The following is an 18088-nucleotide window of genomic DNA, read 5'->3' on the forward strand; positions in this document are numbered from 1 at the left end:
CTATCTCATTGGTCATTTTCTGAACACCAATGAAAGGCCCTAGGAAAACTTGACCCTTGAAGGAATAATCCAACATTTCCAAAGGAAAGCAACTACTTGACCAGAACATTCTTTAACCACCAAAGGAGCCTGATCTCAGCATATAAAACAGTTTAGAGCAAAACTGTATAACTTCTGAATATAACAGATGGTAATTTTTACAGTCTGAACACTGCTATCAAATTGCTAAAGTGTTGTGTGTTTGTGGTTGAGGTTTTCTTCTTCAGTTTTACTTTTAGTTTAGCTTTGTTTTGCAAGAAAGAAAGAGGAAGAGCTGCCTAACCAGCCCACAGGATGATTCCGGGAGGCTTCGAGGTTCCTAGGGTTTACCGCCACTGACTTCAGCCAGCAAGTGCAAAAGCACTCTTGGCTGCCTCAGATGCAACCTGTGGCAGCTTTTCCTTCAGTTTGCAGCTTAGAAGAATTGTGCACCAGGGGCTCCTCCAGCTCTTCCCAGACCCAAGACGTGCGGCTCCCTGTCTGGGTTCTGCGTAGTGAAAAAATGTGTATGTGAGTGTGGTGAGCGTGTGTTAAAGGACAGAAGAGAAATGGAGAGAGACTAATCAGTTCTTGGGCCTCAACTTCAGCATCCTTCAGCCTGCAGCTTCTGTCACCAGCCTGAAGTCTCCTGATATAATAGCTCTGAGATGAAGTCTCCTCGGAAACTCATTATGGCTGCTCCTGTGTTTTTTCTCCTGACCCTTCACACCTTGGCCTCTTCAGGCTATGGCAACTGGCCTGACACCAGACACTCCAATGGCCATGCCTGCATAGGTAAGGTAATTATTCTGTGCATTTTTTTTTAAAACAAACTCAGCTCTTTTTACTTCTTATTTACTTCTTTTTTGATATATAAATTTATTTATCTTTGGCTGCACTGGGTCTTCATTGCTGTGCTCAAACTTTCTCTAATTGCAGTTAATGGGGGCTACTCTGTAGCTGTGGTGTCTGGCTTCTCATTGCAGTGGCTTCCTTTGTTGCAGAGCATGGGCTCCTCAGGTTCGGTAGTTGTAGAATGCTTGCTTAGTTGCCACGAGACATGTGGGGTCTTCCTCAGGTATCAAATCCGTGTCCCTTGCATTAACAGGAGGATTCTTAACCACTGAACCACCAGGGAAGTCTTATTCTGTGTATTTTTAATGTGAATATCATGGGGTCAAAATCTTGGCTTTCATAGAAAACCACCTATTTAATGGCATCCATGGCCAAAAGAATCCAGTTAAAGTATCAATAACCTCACTAGCAGAGAAAAATTTTGAGTCTTAAAGTAAGCATTCACTCTGTATGCAAATATGCGTGTATAGAAGTGTGCTATATAGTTGCTAGCTTGAATTAAAAGTGTTCCACCTCATTGGTGATTGAAATCTTCTCCCCTTGGATGGCAACTATAAGAGCCTGAAATTCTCAACTGCCTTTCAGGACAACAGGCAGCATTATATATCAGAAAGAAGGTAGACTTTGACCTTTGAACTGCTGCCATCCCCATCCTCTGCTCCATCCTGTACAATCTGAAACTTTGAGCAACTAACTTAACACTTCCATGCCTCTGTGTTACCAATGAAATGAGGCACATAATACCCACTTCATGGGGATGCTGTGAGAATTGAGATCATACATGTAAATTTATGGTGTTTGCACACAGTAGGGATTCAGCAATCTTAGTTTTGTTCTTTCTGTCAGTGAGTCCAGAGTTGACAATAAACAGTCACCTGAAAACATTGAACACTGGCTGAGATAAGGCTCTTTCACTTAGCTTTTATTAAAGTATTTTATTTCCAAGTTGTTGTTTGGTGTTTTTGTTTGTTTGTTGTTGTTGTTGTTTTGGAGAGGAGTAAAAGTAGGGTAAGACCTTTGATATTCATATCATACCTGGAGATTCCCAGCAGGCTTTCACAGGGTCAGTCCATGGAGCCAAAGTCTGAGTAGTAATTATTCAATGAGCAGATCCCAGGAAAAGAGCCAAGAAAAGAACTCAAGGGATAAGCATAGTGGCCATCTCTTACAAATGAAAAATTGGGATACAGAGTGTGACACATAAATTATTTCTGGAGACTGTAGAGAAAATATCTGATTTAGTCCTATTTCTTGAAAAAAAAAAAATCATGATTTCCAGTCATTATACATGGTAAAGAACACATCCCTGGTTTAAAAGTCTTCTTTTAAATTAAAACCTTAAGGCCCAGATTCCATGAGAATCTATTCTTCACAGACCTGGAAACAGAGATCTGTGGTCCCATTGGAAACATGCCTAGGAGGTTGTCCCCACTCAATATTTGGTTCCATCCAATAATTATTTACCACCTTCTTTTTTCTCAAAACAAATACCTCAAGCTTATAAAATGAAATGCTCTTGAGAAAGGCTTAAGTGAAATCAGTTTTATTTTTAGGATGGTTGAACTGAGATAACTTGGTCTTACACTTCCATAAAGTAGACCTAATATACTCATTTCCTTTCCTGCCCCATTCCCAATGAGGCTCAGAGAGTTAGCAAGAGGTGTTGAGGGGATCCTAGGATGTGGTTGTTTTGATTATATTTTACTGCAAAACAAATTTTAAAATAACCATTTGGTCATACCACAATTTTGTGGGTCAAGTGTGTGCCTTCAGCAGTTGTGGCGGTGGGAGGTATCTCCTGAAAGGGGACCTGGGGATGCCCTTAGTCACCGGTCAAATGTGGAAGTGTCTTAGGAAGCAGCAAAGTAAGCTCACTCCACTCTCAGCTGGTGGTAAGAGGGAGAGCCTCTTGGAGAGGGTGGGAGTAAAGGAGGAGTTGCCTGTTGGACTTCTGTTAATCCCAACAACTTTCAGATGAAAAAGCAAGACTATATGCCTTCCAATTTACTGGCTCCCATAATCCAGAGTTTGCACATAAGAGGTCAACCCACACAGAGAGGGATTCTCCTTCTGGCTGTCAATCTAACTTCCTAGAAGAAAGAATCTGGGCTAAGTCTTTAGATCAGTGAATAAGAGGCAGGTGGGAGTGAAGAGAGCTCACAGTGCAGATGTGGCTGCCAGTTTCGGGGAGGGAGTTGGCAATGCTCACGGAAGTGGGGACTGTCGTGACTGGAGAGATGCTCCACAAGGAGCCACTGTAGAGGTTACTGAGTGACTGAGCGAACATCCCCATCATAAACAAACAACCGCAGTGCCTATGTCAGGAAGAGCCTTTGCAGTGGGAACCAGCCAGCAGATCTGGAGGGCATGGCCTTGAACATATTCCAAAATCAGAACTAAGCAATGCAAAACCCTAATGGCCTCTTTCCCTAGTTTTACCATAATTTCTTTGCACTGAACTATACATTTCATTTGATCACCAAGCAAATTCTGATTCTACTGTGCTGGAATGGGCAGGGCCTCTTTCTGCTGCTTTTCAAATGTTATGAAATCAATATTAAGTCATGTTCATTTTTGCAAAACATTATTTTCTTTACATGGATGATTTAGGGGCAAAACAATCCTTACATTTCGAAGTCATTGACATTTAAATGTATTCATTGACTTTTGAGGTTGTTTTTGTTTTTTGTTTTTATTTAAGCCCTATTTGGTGCTCAGGAAGCTTTTTAAAGAGTTTTAAAAGAAAACAAAAAACCTTTTTTCCATCATTCATGTTTGGTTAAGTATATATAATGCCTTGGGAGTAAAGTTAAAACCAACCCCCACATCACACATACAATGGTCAGGGATGATTTTATGTTCGAATGATAAAGAGGAAATGATCCTAAGCATTCAGCCAGCGGGAATGGTAAAGTAACAATGTCACTGACAAAAATAGGAAAGATTTAGACAGAGCCAGCAGAGAAAGTTGAAAATCTATGATAACAATTTACATGGACAGAAATTTTATTTTCTCTATTTTTCTATATCTGAACACTTGTTCATAAACCATCACAGTCACTGCTGAGGACAGAAAACATTTCATCTTTCCACTCGTGGGTTTAGGTTTAGTCTCTCCGGATAATTCAGGGCTCTTTTCCTTCTCCCCTCTCTGAGGGTTGCTCTCGGTTCTTGGGGAGAGACTGTGTGTCTCCCTGACACTTACAGTCCCCGGCCCTCAGAGCTCCCACATGGAAGTGTCATGGCTGGTGCAGCTCTTTGGCTGGTATTGGCAGTCCGCAGTCACTCCCTGCTGGTGCCTGCTCACCTTCACCCTCACAGGCCCTGCTGAGGCTCGAGGTGTAGCCATTTGCCCTCTGGTTCCCAGCTGCAGCTTCATGCAACCTTCTGCACTTTGTCCCTCACTTTCCCGTTTCCCCTCTCCTAAATCCTCTATTTATATTTTTAGATTATCATAGAATTTAACCCCAACCTTGGCGCAGATGGTAGGTTTATGATCACCTCAATTTTTCACTAAGCTCACATCTGCCTTTTGTTTTTCTGGCTTGTTCTGGGGTCATACCCCTGCAGAGAAGACCCACAAAGACACTCTAGAGAGAGGGGCACAATTCTGGGGAAAGATCCCAAAGTGTGCAAAATTGAAAAACAGTGGACAGTATGCTTTTCCTCAAGAAGAAAGTGAATAAATTCTTTTTTGGAGGGAAAGGGAGACACAGTAAACTAGATTATAGTTTAAATATATTATGAGAAAGAGGGAAAAAAAAATGTCACAAAACATTAAGTGGAGTGAAATCCCCCAGAAGTTATAATGTACCCACCTTTCTGTTTATATAGCTGTTATCCCAGATAGGATGAACAGAGAAATGCTAATTGTGGTTGTGTGGTTATCTGTGAGTAATGAGGTTACAAATGATTTGTAATTTCTTTTCAGCGCTTTCTGAATATTCCACATTTTCTAGATGAGCTTGCATAAACAATAGTAAGACATGGTGGTTAAGAGTAAGAGAGCTTGGACTCTGGGCTCAGACTGTCTGGATTTGAGTCCTAGCTCTGCCTCTCTGTACATACGTGACATAAGGGCACAGCTTCACCCTCTGTACCTCGTGTCCCCTGTCTATAAGATGAAATTACATGGGACCTGCATCCTAGGACGGTGTGGAGGCTTAGGTATATATTCATACCGCTGTTGTGTCTGACTCTTTGCAACCCCATGGAACTGTAGCCTGCCAGGCTCCTCTGTCTATAGGATTGTCCAGGCAAGAATACTGGAATGGGGTGCCATTTCCTCCTCTAGGGGATCTTCTTGACCCAGGGATGGAACCCTGGTATCTTACATCTCCTGCATTGGCAGACAGGGTTTTGTTTTTCTTTTCTTTTTTTTTTAACCACTGAGCCACCTGGGAAGCCAGGGTGATGTGGAGTAAATACACATGAAGGACTTACAACTGTGCTCAGTACATAGTAAGTACCCAAAGGAGTTGTGATTATGTACTCTTTGGGAAATCAGTAAAAAACAATTGAAAATATGCTATAAAAGGCCTAAAATTGAACCTAATATAAAGCAAAGAGGCCCGAGCAAACTGAATAATTTCTTGTCAATCTTTATCTGCGTAACTACAAATTCTCAAATCTTGGCTATCTTATTGAAAGATGCACTTATGGGGAAAAAAAAAAAAGCGTTCATAGTCTATTAGCTTTCTATTGCTGTGTAATAAATTGCCATACATTCTTCAGTTTAAGACAACGTAAATTTACTGTCTCACAATTTCTGCACATGAGAAATCTGGACATAGCATAACTGGGTTCTCTGCTCAGAATTTTACAAGGCTGAAATTGAGATGTCAGCTGGGGTTGCAATGTGAGTTGAGACTCAGGTCCTCTTGCAAGTTCACTGGTTGTTAGCAGAATTTAGTTTCTTGGATTTTCAGGACTGAGGTCCCATGTACTTACAAGCTGTCAGCCAGGATCACTCTCAGCTCTTAGAGGCTACTCCTTTACAAAGGAAGTTAACAACATACCTATTTCTTTAAGAACAGCTAGAGGGAAAAAAAAAATCCTCTGTTTACAGGGTTGACCTGATTATGTTGGGTCCAATAAACTTGACTAACTCAAAGTAGACTAACTAAAGTCCTTAACTGCATATGCAAAATCTCTCTTATCCTGTGTGCTAGGTCGCTTTAGTCATGTCCAACTCCGTGCGACCCCATGGACTGTAACCTACCAGGCTCCTCTGTCTATGGGATTGTCAAGGCAAGAATACTGGAGTGGGTTGCCATGCCCTCCTCCTGGGAATCTTCCCAACCCAAGTCTCTTATGTCTCCTGCATTGGCAGACAAGTTCTTCACCACTAGCAACAAATGGGAAGCCCCTCTCTTATCATAGAACATAACATAATCACAGAAGTGATATCCAATCACATTCTGAGGTTCTGCCCTCACTAATCTTGTCATTCTGCCAACCACTCATAGAAATGATTAAAAAAGAAAAGTCTCCAAACTAAATGCTAAGGAGTATTGCAAAAGAAAATGTATGTGACTGAATCCCAAAGTGATTCACCAAATAGGCATGACTATATAGAGGAAATTAATAGATGAAGAGAATGCTGTGGGTTGAGGGTTTTTTGTTTTGTTTTGTTTTGTTTCTGAGGGGGAAGGGGTTGATAGTCAAGATTTTTTCTCCCAGCCTTCACACTTAGAATTTGAAAAGAAAAATAAATTACTCCACTATTATTCCCTTTCTCTAATAAACTAATTGTTCTTCAATGTTAACAAAGAAGACAAATCTTCCGAATCTTTCCCTGGACAAAGTCCTTTTTTTAAAAGTATGATTCCCACAATTTAAAAATGTCAAATGTAAATTAAAACAGATTAGATTGCCCTTTAACATAAGCCCCAGATTCTTTCAGATATAAACAAGTGCAAGAGGGAATTCTGATTATTATGGTATGAGGGGCTCGTGAGCCCTCTGTGCAAAAGGCCAAGCATAACTGGAAAGACTGTCTTAAGCAACCATTTTGGGACACTAAAAATCAACCATTGGACCACAGTGAATTGAGGAATGTTTATTCTTGAAAAACTGCTTGCACTTCAAGAAGAACAGTAAAACTCTGACCTTTTTGCCTGAAGCTGCTCCATCTACCCTGGCCCTCAGCTTAGTTAGTGAGAACAGGAGTTTCATTACCGTGGAGCTGTCTGCAAAAACCAGCAGGTCTACTGCTAATGGGACAGGCTTGATTCAGCCAGGATTCAAAGATGGCTTTGTTGGCTAAAAGTGATGGACTCTGTTGGGAATTAACAAGGAGAACACGCAGTTTGCTAGCTTAAGGTTTTGGCCCTAGGTGAGACAATGACGATCAGCCAGAAATTTCACAGTGAAGCCCTAGTAATGTGAGCATCATAGAAGGCCAAGATAAGGTCTCCACACATCCCTGACTGATTTGGAAACTGCAAGTGTTGGGAAGACCTGAAAGAGCCTAAGAAAAGTAAAGCCAACTTAGCCACAACTTTGAATGTATTCACCAACCCATTTAAATTCATTCCCTTTTTTTCATAAAATATAAGAGGAAGGAATACTTTCTAGATCATTCCATCTTTTACATTAATATCAAATCCAGAAAAAGACATCACAAGAAAAGGAAATAAGAGACTGATATCCTGTATGAACATAGACACAAAAATCCTTAAAAAAACATTAAAAAACTGCATGCAGCAACATATAAACTAGTTTATACCCCATAATAAAGTACCATTTATCCTAGGAATGCATGGTTGTTTTAAGATCTGAAAATCAATTAATAGGATATATCAGATTAGTAGAATAGAAGCTATAACTACATTATCATCCTGATAGAAACTGAAAAATAATTTGACAGAATCAATCACCCATCCATGTTAAAACCACTCAAGAAGTTATGAAAGAAAAAGGAACTTCCTTAACATGATATAGAGCATCTATGAAAACTTATTACTAATGTTATATTTAATGAGGGAAGACTGAATGCTTTTCTCTCAAAATCAGAAACATGGTAGATGTCTACCTCACCACTTGTACTTAACATTGTTTTGAAGATTCTATTCAGCTTAATAAAGAAAGAAAAATAATTTAAGCAAGCAAATTGGAAAGGAATAAGTAAAACAATATTTTCAGACATGTTCCTGAATATATAAAATCCTAAGGTATTTACAATAAAAGTACTAGAATTAGCAAGTTTAGCAAGGTGGTAAGATTCAAGATTAATATAAAAATTAATTATATTTATTTATATTAACAGCAAATGTTTAAGAACTGAAATTAAGAAAACAATTCCATTCATAATGTGATAAAAATAGGAATAAATCGAACAAAAGAAATGTAATTACTCTATACTGAAAACTATAAAACATTGTAAAGAGAAATTAAAGGTGCTTTACAGAAAAGGAGAGATAACTTCAGGCTAATGGATCAGAAGACTCAATAGTGTTAAGATGGCAATACTCCCCACATTGATCTAATAGACTAAATACAATTCCTTCAAAATCCTAACATCTTTTTTTTTGTAGAAATTGGCAAGCTGATCCTAAAATTTGTATGGAAAAGACAAGAAGCCAGAATAGCCAAAAATTTCAAAGAAACCAGTTAAAGAGCTGACACTGTCTGATTCCTTACTCCAAATCATACATAATTATTAACTCAAAATAGATCTTAGACCTCAAGGTGAAAACTAAAACTAAAAACTTTAAGAAAAAGTACAGAAGAAGAATCTTTGTGATTTTAGACTGCGTGAAGACTCTTAGATACGACATCAAAAGAACTATACAAAAAGAAAATACAAGTTGTACTTTATTAAACACTTTGTTCTCCAGAAAACATCATTAGAAAGTGAAAAGAATATTAAGAAACTATATTCGCAAATCATATAGACATCACTATAGCAATTATTATTTTAGTTAACACAAATGACAATTTTCACTTTCAGAATCCAAAATTTTAATGTATGCACTGTGATAGTCAGCAGTGTATAAATTTCAAATTTCAGTGCATCTGGGTAGGAATCACTAGCTAGCCCATGAGCAGTTGAATCACTACTTGTCTGAAAGGCCTCAGGTATATTGCTTAACCTCTCTGAGTCTCATATTTCTCATCTGTAAAATGGGAAGTACCAATCTCATGAGGTTGCTGTGAGGATTAAATGAGACATAGTTTGTGAAAACACCTAGTAGAGAGCTGAAAGAACAAAGGTCTTTTCATAATTTCCTTAAGCTGATTGAAGTAGAAGGCAACTATTAAAAAGCTTATTCAATGAGATATTGTTCGATAAAATACAATTTATTGGTTTTTTTTTTTTTGTAGCTATAAAAGAATATATGACTTCCATAGAGATTTTAGAAAATACAGATATTTTTAAAGAATGTAATGAACTGTAGTCCCCAAAGTCAGATGATCACTATTGATATTCAGGTATATTTCCTTGCAAAACCATCTAGGTTTATATTTATAATGAGTTTAGATCTTGTTTTATTGTTTTATTTAATTTCTAAATTTGGATTGTTAAGTAGACAAGTAAAAGTAAACACCTTTTTCTTTCAACAAAATGTGAGAAATTTGGCAGTAGTAAGCTGTTGCTGGCAGGTGAGAACTTCTCAAGTTAGCAATTAAGTTTGTGGATAAAAATGATTGGGCATAGTCTAAGATTATTTTTCTATCTATCCATTTACTCATTATTTGTCTACCCTTCTTTCTATTCATCCATCTGTCCATCTATCCACCCACCCATTAATCCATCTTCTTCTATCCATCCATCCTCTATCTTAAAATTCAAATATAAAAGTAAATGAAAAAATAAAGTTATATTCTTCTGAAAGAAAATCTGATTGGTTAATTTCTTTGATAATAAGATCTGACTTTGCCATTTAGGTTTATACAGAGGACATTTTTCATAGCTTGAATGAACTATATCTGTGGCTCCAACATTTGACAAAAATGTCTATGAGGTACACAATAAGATAAAGAATTTTACCTCAAATGTTGTATAGGCAAAAGTGTATTGAAAAGAACAATATTTCAACTTGCCAATTATTTCTGAGCATATTAGTTTTTAACAAGATCTCTTTAAGTGAAATTGTAGTAGGTAGAATTAAAAGGTAAGTCTTAGTAAAACTTTTTAAAATATTTCTCAGACATTGAGAAAGTGAAAGGCTCCATTGATTGGGCAGCAAATGTTTTTGCAACTCAGTTTTATCAAGTTTTTTGCTTTCAACACAATTGAAGGGAGACTTAATAATTTTCAGTGATTGATCACTTTCAGATTTTTGACATTTAACTCAGAGGAGTTAAAGAATTGAGTGACACCACCGTATCAGAAGTCCTTGCATTCTCTTTTACTTCTTTAAGTAAGCATGTTTTCTCAGCTGTTATCTCTTTAAAAATGAAAAATAAGAACGTTGGGGTTAGCAGATGTAAGCTTTTGTATATAGAACGGATAAACAACAAGGTCTTACTGTATAGCATAGAGAACTATATTCAATATTCTATGATAAACCATAATGGAGAAGTGTATATTTAAAAAAGAATGTATATGCACACATATATATATCTGAATCACTTTGCTGTACAGCAGTAGTTAACACAAATTATAATCAACTATACTTCAATTAAAAAAAAAAGACATGATACTTGACATGAACCTTGTGTCTTTACAAGAGTAAGTAATATTTTTCAAAAGATACAGGTATTAATTGAAATAGTCCAACCATCTCATTAAAAGATGGAATTCCAATAAAATTTTACCTTTATTATTTAGAAATTGTTTATCAAATTAACAATACATATTGCTTAGATAAGTTAATTTTACTAATAAAGAAAAATCTATCCAGAAGAATTTTTAAAATACTTTCAGTGTTTTATTCACAAGAAAGTAAAGGTTTTATTTAAATTTTATACATATTTTTAGCATGAAAAAATACCTTCAACCATAAAAATACACTATATTGGGATAAAACTCTAGTGGAAGGAAAATTCAGTGAAATAGACTTTTCACTGAAATATGAGTTCAAGGAAAGGAATTATCAATGCAAATTTTTCACTGTGAAAGAAGAATTTGATCATATATTTTTAAAGTAGATGAGAGTAAGTATAAGTCATTATAATATTTAGATTCTTTTGGATACATATGGAAGATTAATGTATTTTTTCTATTGTAATATTTACAATCTTCCTGGGATTGTACCCCTTGCAACTAATGGAACTTATACCCCTTAATAATATTTTAACATCCATTAAAATGTAGAAGGGTACATAGCTTTTCAAATTTCTTTTGGGGGTTCAGAGCAAAATGTTTGAAAACCATTAATCTATATTCTAGTGGAGAGGGAAATGGCAACCCATTCCAGTATTCTTGCCTGGAGAATCCCAGGGACAGAGCCTGGTGGGCTGCCATCTATGGGGTTGCACAGAGTCGGACACAACTGAAGCAACTTAGCAGCAGCAGCAGCATATTCTAGAGCATGAAGCTGGTGGTCTGTAATCTGAGCTTCAAGCCTCTTCATGATCTATCTCCTTCCTAACTTTCTTACTCTTCCTTTCCCATGGAGCCTGGGCTCAAGTCTTGGCCAGCTCTTCTCATTCTCACATTCAGTTCTTTAGAAATACTGCTACTCTCTTCCTGAAGTCCTTTCCTGCCTTTTTTCTGTCAAATAAGGTCCTCCCATCTCGTAACACTCAACTCCTCCAGGAAAATGTCACTACTTACCAAAGGCAGCGTTAGTTTCTTCTTCTGATGTGTTCCCAAAGCACTAATAGGTCCCGCCACCAAACACTTGCAGGTTGCAATAACTAGATTATTTTTCTAATCTTCAGCATTTCCTAGTGTCCTGTGCTCTCCTATTCTTTGTATACTCAAGCCTCTGAGCACGTAGTGGGCACTAGTAAGTACGTGTTGAATAAGAACAGGATGGATCGACTCCCAGTGTCCTCACTGTCTTTTCTTTATCATTGTTTTCTATGTATTTCTAAATTAGCCAAGCACACTATTCTGTATTTCTCAGCACAGGCTGCTAATTGCCTCTTGCTGCTTTGCTTGGACTCTGCACCCACTTGGATGCCCTTAGCCTTGTTCTCACCAGTAATCATCCAATATAGTGCCTCTTTCACTGCCAGTGTTTTTGGGAGAGATGGCAGTTTGAAACTCACTGAGCATTTTCTCATAAAAATAATATTCCAGGTGATGATTGGTTTAGGACACAGAGCCTAATCTGCCCAAATACATTGAAAATACAAAATATCTATAATAAAAGTAAATTCAACCATAGAAAAGGAAAAAGACTAGTGATGTTACATGTTTTTCAAAAATAGGTTTCTGAGCTTCTATTTTTAAAAAAGAGTCATGGAAGATACGTTCTTTACCCTATGATGGTCCCAGCAGGTGGGGTAGAAACTAACCTGAAACATCTACTCTGCGCCAGGCACCATGTGCATTATATGTGTTGTATCACTTAATCCTCACAAGACTTTTGCCAGGTTTTCAGATAGCCTTTGCCGAATTACAAACCTCTGTGTACTTACACAGCAATCATTTATTAGCTTGCAAGCCTGTGGGTTGGCGTTTTTTGCCTGGGCATTTTTCAGTGACCCTTGAGCTGGTCTTAGGTAGGCTCGCTACAGCTGCTGCACTCAGTTAGTAGATGGTGGAATGATGAGCTGGATATTTAGAATGGCCTCATAGCAACTAACACACACACACATTCACAAACCTGGTAGTTGGCAGACTATTACCGGACTTTCCCTTCATGTGGCCTCTCCAGCAGACTAGCTCAAGCTCATGGCTGTGAAATTCTAAATGGGAAAAATGGAAGATGCAAGGCCTCTTGGGGTCTAGAGTTGGATCTGAAAAGCTGTCACTTCTACATTCTACTGATCAAAGCAAGGTCACAAGGCCAGATTCAAAGGGCTGGAAAATAGATATCACCTCTTCATGGGAGGAAGTATAAAATGTCTGTGACCATTTTTAATGTATACCGCACAAGGGCATTTTATTATTCTGTTCTGTGGGTACCAAAAATCTGGGTTCAGAGAGGTTAACAATCCCACCAAATATAACAACTCACAAATGATAGAAGCAAGATTTGAATCCAGGTCTGTCTGAGCCCCAGATTCTTCACTCTCTACTGTACCCTGGTTTCTCCCTTCTCTTTCCTCCCCTCCTGTCTCTTTTCTTCTCCTACCCTCTTTCCCTATCCATGTCCAGACTGAGAGAAGGAAGCGGACAAAAAGGTGAAAGTGTAGTATTCACAGATGGGCTGTGTGCTACCCTATCTGGCTTGGTAAATAATATCCTAGGGAAACAAGGCTGGCTGCAGGATCATTTTAGGTGGTTGTTTTCCTACCTTTCTTTCTTATTTCCTTTTCACCAAAGTGAGAAAGTCTGGGTATAAAGGTTGTTGGTTAGAATTACAACATATAAAACTATAATCTCTGCTCCCACCCGATTAGGAAAATCTGAGAACAGAATTTAGTCATTTGCGGAGGGGCACCAGGTTGGGGGAGATGGGTCATATGGGAAATGAACTGAAAATGTCATGCTGGTCCAACAGGGATGCAAGGACAAAAATCCAGGTGGGCTGTGACTCTAAAACCTGTGTTCTACACTTCTCTGGTACCCAAACCAGAAATGAAAGAGTCATCCTTGATTCTGCCTTCCTCACATTTCTCATCAGTTCCTTAATAAATCCCCTTGGGTCAACTTCCACAGTAGATCCCAGATTTGTCTATTTTCTTCCACTCCCACTGTCTCTCGTTACGCTATCCAATAAACCATCATCTCTCCCCAGGCCCAAAACAGCCTCCTTCTTCATCCCTCTGCCCCCATATTTACCATCTAAGATCCTTCCTCCTCAGGACAGCCAGCATGATATTTTCAAGACACAGATCGAATGGAAACAGTCTTCTCCTCAAAAACCTATTCACAGCTTCCCATTCCTCTCAAGTTGAATCCTTACCTCTTTGGCCATCTACAAAACTCTGAGAGGGCAGAAACCATATCAGCTTGTTCTCAGGGTGTACTCACAGCTCAGCATGGTGCCTGGCATCCAGAAGGGACCCAGACTACATTCTGGGTTCCAGTCTCAGTTCCTTTGCTCACTAGCTACATACTTGGAAAGGACCTAACTTCTCTGAGCCTCTGACTTCTGGTCTGTACAAGAGCAATAATTCCTACAGTGATGAGTAAAGTTGTTGTGAAGTTTAAATGAGATGAAAATGTATGCAAAACTCTTTGAAAATGGCAAAGAAGATTCTAGCCATGTAATGAATTATTTATGCCCCAACCCAGGGTCAAAAAGGAAGTGTAGTCACGCCGACTCTGGTTCTGATAACTGCCAGGTGCTTTCAAAGCTTCTCGATGAAGTGCAGGCTTCAGACAAATGGGAAATCTAATAGACCTCTCTCTGCAGTTGGCCGCATCTCCAGCCAGCACAGATATAATTATAATTAGAGTTTTAAGAGTTCTGTTTCATTTCAAAAAGATTCCATGGTACAGTCTGCAGTCTACCTGAGATGTGTGTCTAGAAGCAGATTCCTGTAGCAGGTGTTTTTATTCTAGCCTATTTGCTTCTTTTCTTACAATGTCAAGGGTGTCTGTTTCTATTATACTCATTATTTTCAGATGCCAGGTGAGAAGAGATTTTCCATATGGAAGATTTCAGATGGTGACCACTGAGCAAAATACATAGTTCTCACCCACTCTCATCACTTCTTAAATGAACAGTAGCTTGGACAAACTTGCTTCAGCAAACCCAGGCCTTTTTATTAGCAGCCAGAGAATAGTCTATAATGGGAAGAAATTACTCTGCTCATGCATTTCTCCAAGGGAAAACATTTTTTCAGCCTGTCAAGACAGTGAAACCTCTTATTAGAAACTATAGCAAAGTCAATTTCTCTATTCTTGTTACTAAAGGATTCAGGACACACCTCACTGCAGACCCTAAATTAACAACCCAAGGGGAGTTGAGCTCGGTGGAAATGGGCGGGGATGTCCAAGTGAGTGGGACTCAAATCAAAGCTGAGCCCAGCACGGGCGTTTACATATTTCAAGCCCCATTACCTGCTTTTCTGCAGAGTTCTTTTGATCATAACAACTCTTCACTAGGCAGAGTGGCGATAGTGGCAAGATATACCCAATCTTTAGAGACAGTTAAATTTTGGGGGGAAGGGGTTCCTTTTTATTTAGGACTTGCCAAGTGGCACTATCTAATGACTTCCTATTTAAGTAAGTAGTGCTAAGGAGCCACGAAAATCATCAGTCCTTGTTGGGACTGCTCTGAGTAAAAGAAAACCTCACCTTTGTAAGGACAAAGAAGCAGGTTGGTCTCAAGCAGCACAATTCTCTTTGCATTTGTCCTTCCATGCCAAGGATGAAAACAAACAGGTATGTACCTGTGTGTTTCAAGTCCACTCTGGGTGACAAATGCTGCAGCTCCTTGATGAGACTCTATGAAGTGACTGCTATGCAAGAGCTCAACCCAACCTCTACCGTGTTCGTCTTTGATCCTGAGCTGTGTGTCGTGACTATTTGCTAGAGAATCTGCTGGTTAACTTAAGAGAGGGTGCTGGTTGTTGCACAGCAGGATGAGAAGTGGAGCCATGTCCTGCAATGAGATGGAACAAAGAGTAAGCAATGTCATCCGTGAGATGACGGAGCTAGAACACAAAGTCGGTTGCATTCATTAACCCTTTTCTATGGAGGTCTCTACCAAGTGACAACTGAATTGTGCCTCAGGTGGCTCTCTAGTCAGTTTGCTTCCAGTCAGCCAACATCTCTTATCTCCTTCCTCCAAGCCAAGTACTCAAAGTTAGAAATAGGAAGACCCCAATCCTTCCCAAAAGGAACTTACACTCTAACTGTAAACTCTTTTCTTTTTTTTTATTTTAATTAGAGGCTAATTACTTCACAATATTGTGGTGGGTTTTGCCGTACATTGACGTGAATCAGCCACGAGGGTACATGTATCCCCTTGTCCCAAACCTCCCCCCGACCTCCGTCCCCATCCCACCCCTCTGGATTGTCCCAGTGCACCGGCTTTAAGTGTCCTGTCTCATGCATCGAACTTGGACTGGTCATCTGTTTCACATATAGTAATATGCATGTTTCAATGCTATTCTTTCAAATCATCCCACCCTCACCTTCTCCTATGGAGTCCAAAAGTCTTTTCTTTATATCTGTGTCTCTTTTGCTACCTTGCATATAGAGGTGTCATTTCCATCTTTCTAAATTCCATATATATGCATTAATATACTGTATAGGTTTTTTTTTTTCTGACTTACTTCACTCTGTATAATAGGCTCCAGTTTCATCCACCTCGTTAGAACTGACTCAAATGTGTTCTTTTTAATACCTGAGTAATACTCCATTGTGTATATGTACCAAACTTTCTTATCCATTCGTCTGCTGATGGACATCTAGGTTGCTTCCATGTCCTAGCTGTTGCAAACAGTGCTGTGATGAACATTGGGGTACACGTGTCTCTTTCAATTCTGGTTTCCTTGGTGTGTACACCCAGCAGTGGGATTGCTGGGTCATATGACAGTTCTATTTCCAGTTTTTTGAGGAATCTCCACATTGTTCTCCATAGCGCTATACTAGTTTGCATTCCCACCAACAGTGTAAGAGGGTTCCCTTTTTTCCACACCCTCTCCAGCATTTATTGTTTGTAGACTTTTTGATAGCAGCCATTCTGACTGGTGTGAGATGGTACCTCATTGTGGTTTTGATTTGCATTTCTCTGATAAGGAGTAATGTTGAGCATCTTTTCATGTGTTTGTTAGCCATCTGTATGTCTTCTTTATAAACTCTTAATAAGAAGTTCCAGAAGGTTAGGTAACTTGTTCAAAGTTACACCATTTTAAGTGACTAATCCAGTATTTGAACTTTGTTTTTTAAAAAGTTTAATTTTTATTTCAAAGCTTCTCCCTTTTCAACTATACCACACTGCATCCTCTTATAACATTGCAATATAATTACTTATAATTATTTTAAATTGCAGTTATTAAAATGTATTTAGCTCCACCTAACTTAACAAGTGATTAGCAGAGACATAAATCAAGATTGAAAAGTGCATTATAAATTTTAAAAAATTCAAGTATATTATATATATTTTGTGTTTAAAAGTGAAATTTGTTTATCTCTGGATGATTTAAGTGATGTTTATCCTTTTAACACTGCTGTATATTTTAAAAATATTCTGAAATGAGATTGCATTGCATCCATCTTTTGAAAAAGTGTTAGTTGCTCAGTTGTGTCTGACTCTTTGTGATCCCATGGGCTGTAGCCCACCAGGCTCCTCTGTCCATGGCATTCTCCAGGCAAGAATACAGGAGTGGGTAGCCATTCCCAGGGGATCATCCCAGCCCAGGGATTGAACCCCAATCTCCCACATTGCAGGCAGGAGTTTACCATCTGAGTCACCAGAGAAGCCCCCTTTCTTGAAAAGTTATTGGTAAAATAAAACAAAATATACATGAAAATGTTTTTAAGACTGTATAGTGCTAATAAGTATCAGCTACTGAATTCACTGCAATGTAATAAAGCCCTCAATGCATGGATTAAGTTAAAAACACACCTAATCCACCTTGGTAATTGAAGTTGAATGCCCCAGAGGAAGATGGTCCCAGAGCAGTAAGACTGTGGTTATCAAGGTTGAACTATCTCAGATTTCGTGAGCCCAGCTTTACTGAAGGGTACAGAACAACCGAGGCCAAAGCCTGATCAGGTGTTGCAATGTCTAGAAAGGTGGAAGTTTCTTCTTCTTTGTTGGCAATCTCTCATTCTATGGGAGGTTTAATTTCTTTCTGTCTAGAGAAGCCCAGTTGTACTATTCACATCTGTTATCAGCCACTTTCCCTCAAGGATTCCTAGTGGGAATTTGGTTTTAATGACACTGCATGTGAACTTGGGTCCCAGCTTCTTGAGCAGATGGATAATAGTGAGCTGATTGCTGGGCCAGCCACCCTGGAACTTCTTTATTTTAGATGTAGTCCTTGTTTTGCCTCCTTGGAAACCAGCCTCTACCAATAAATTCCACTCCTCTTATCTCAGTGAAGCTGAACAGTTTCTTCTCAGAATTACTGATCTTTGAACAACCAACCCCTTGTGTATAGATGAGAGTCCCCTCCCTTTGGACAAAGAAGGTTTGGTCTTCCCTGGCAATTTAGGCTGGTGACAGAACGTTCTAGGGGTGTTAGCCTA

General features: G+C 38.8%; 1 protein-coding gene across 2 annotated transcripts in view; it reads left to right on the top strand.

Moving 5' to 3' along the window:
• The first annotated feature begins 361 nt into the window (after positions 1 to 361).
• AOAH (acyloxyacyl hydrolase) overlaps positions 362 to 18088 on the top strand; it is a 184766-nt gene continuing 167039 nt past the window's right edge. For both annotated transcript variants that reach the window (XM_015469383.3, NM_001078096.2), the window contains 1 exon segment: positions 362 to 813. In XM_015469383.3, coding sequence (XP_015324869.2) covers positions 687 to 813 — 127 coding nt within the window. In that variant the 5' untranslated portion in view covers positions 362 to 686.

This window comes from Bos taurus, chromosome 4 (genome assembly GCF_002263795.3).
Source record: "Bos taurus isolate L1 Dominette 01449 registration number 42190680 breed Hereford chromosome 4, ARS-UCD2.0, whole genome shotgun sequence".
NCBI classification, from domain to species: Eukaryota; Metazoa; Chordata; class Mammalia; order Artiodactyla; family Bovidae; genus Bos; species Bos taurus.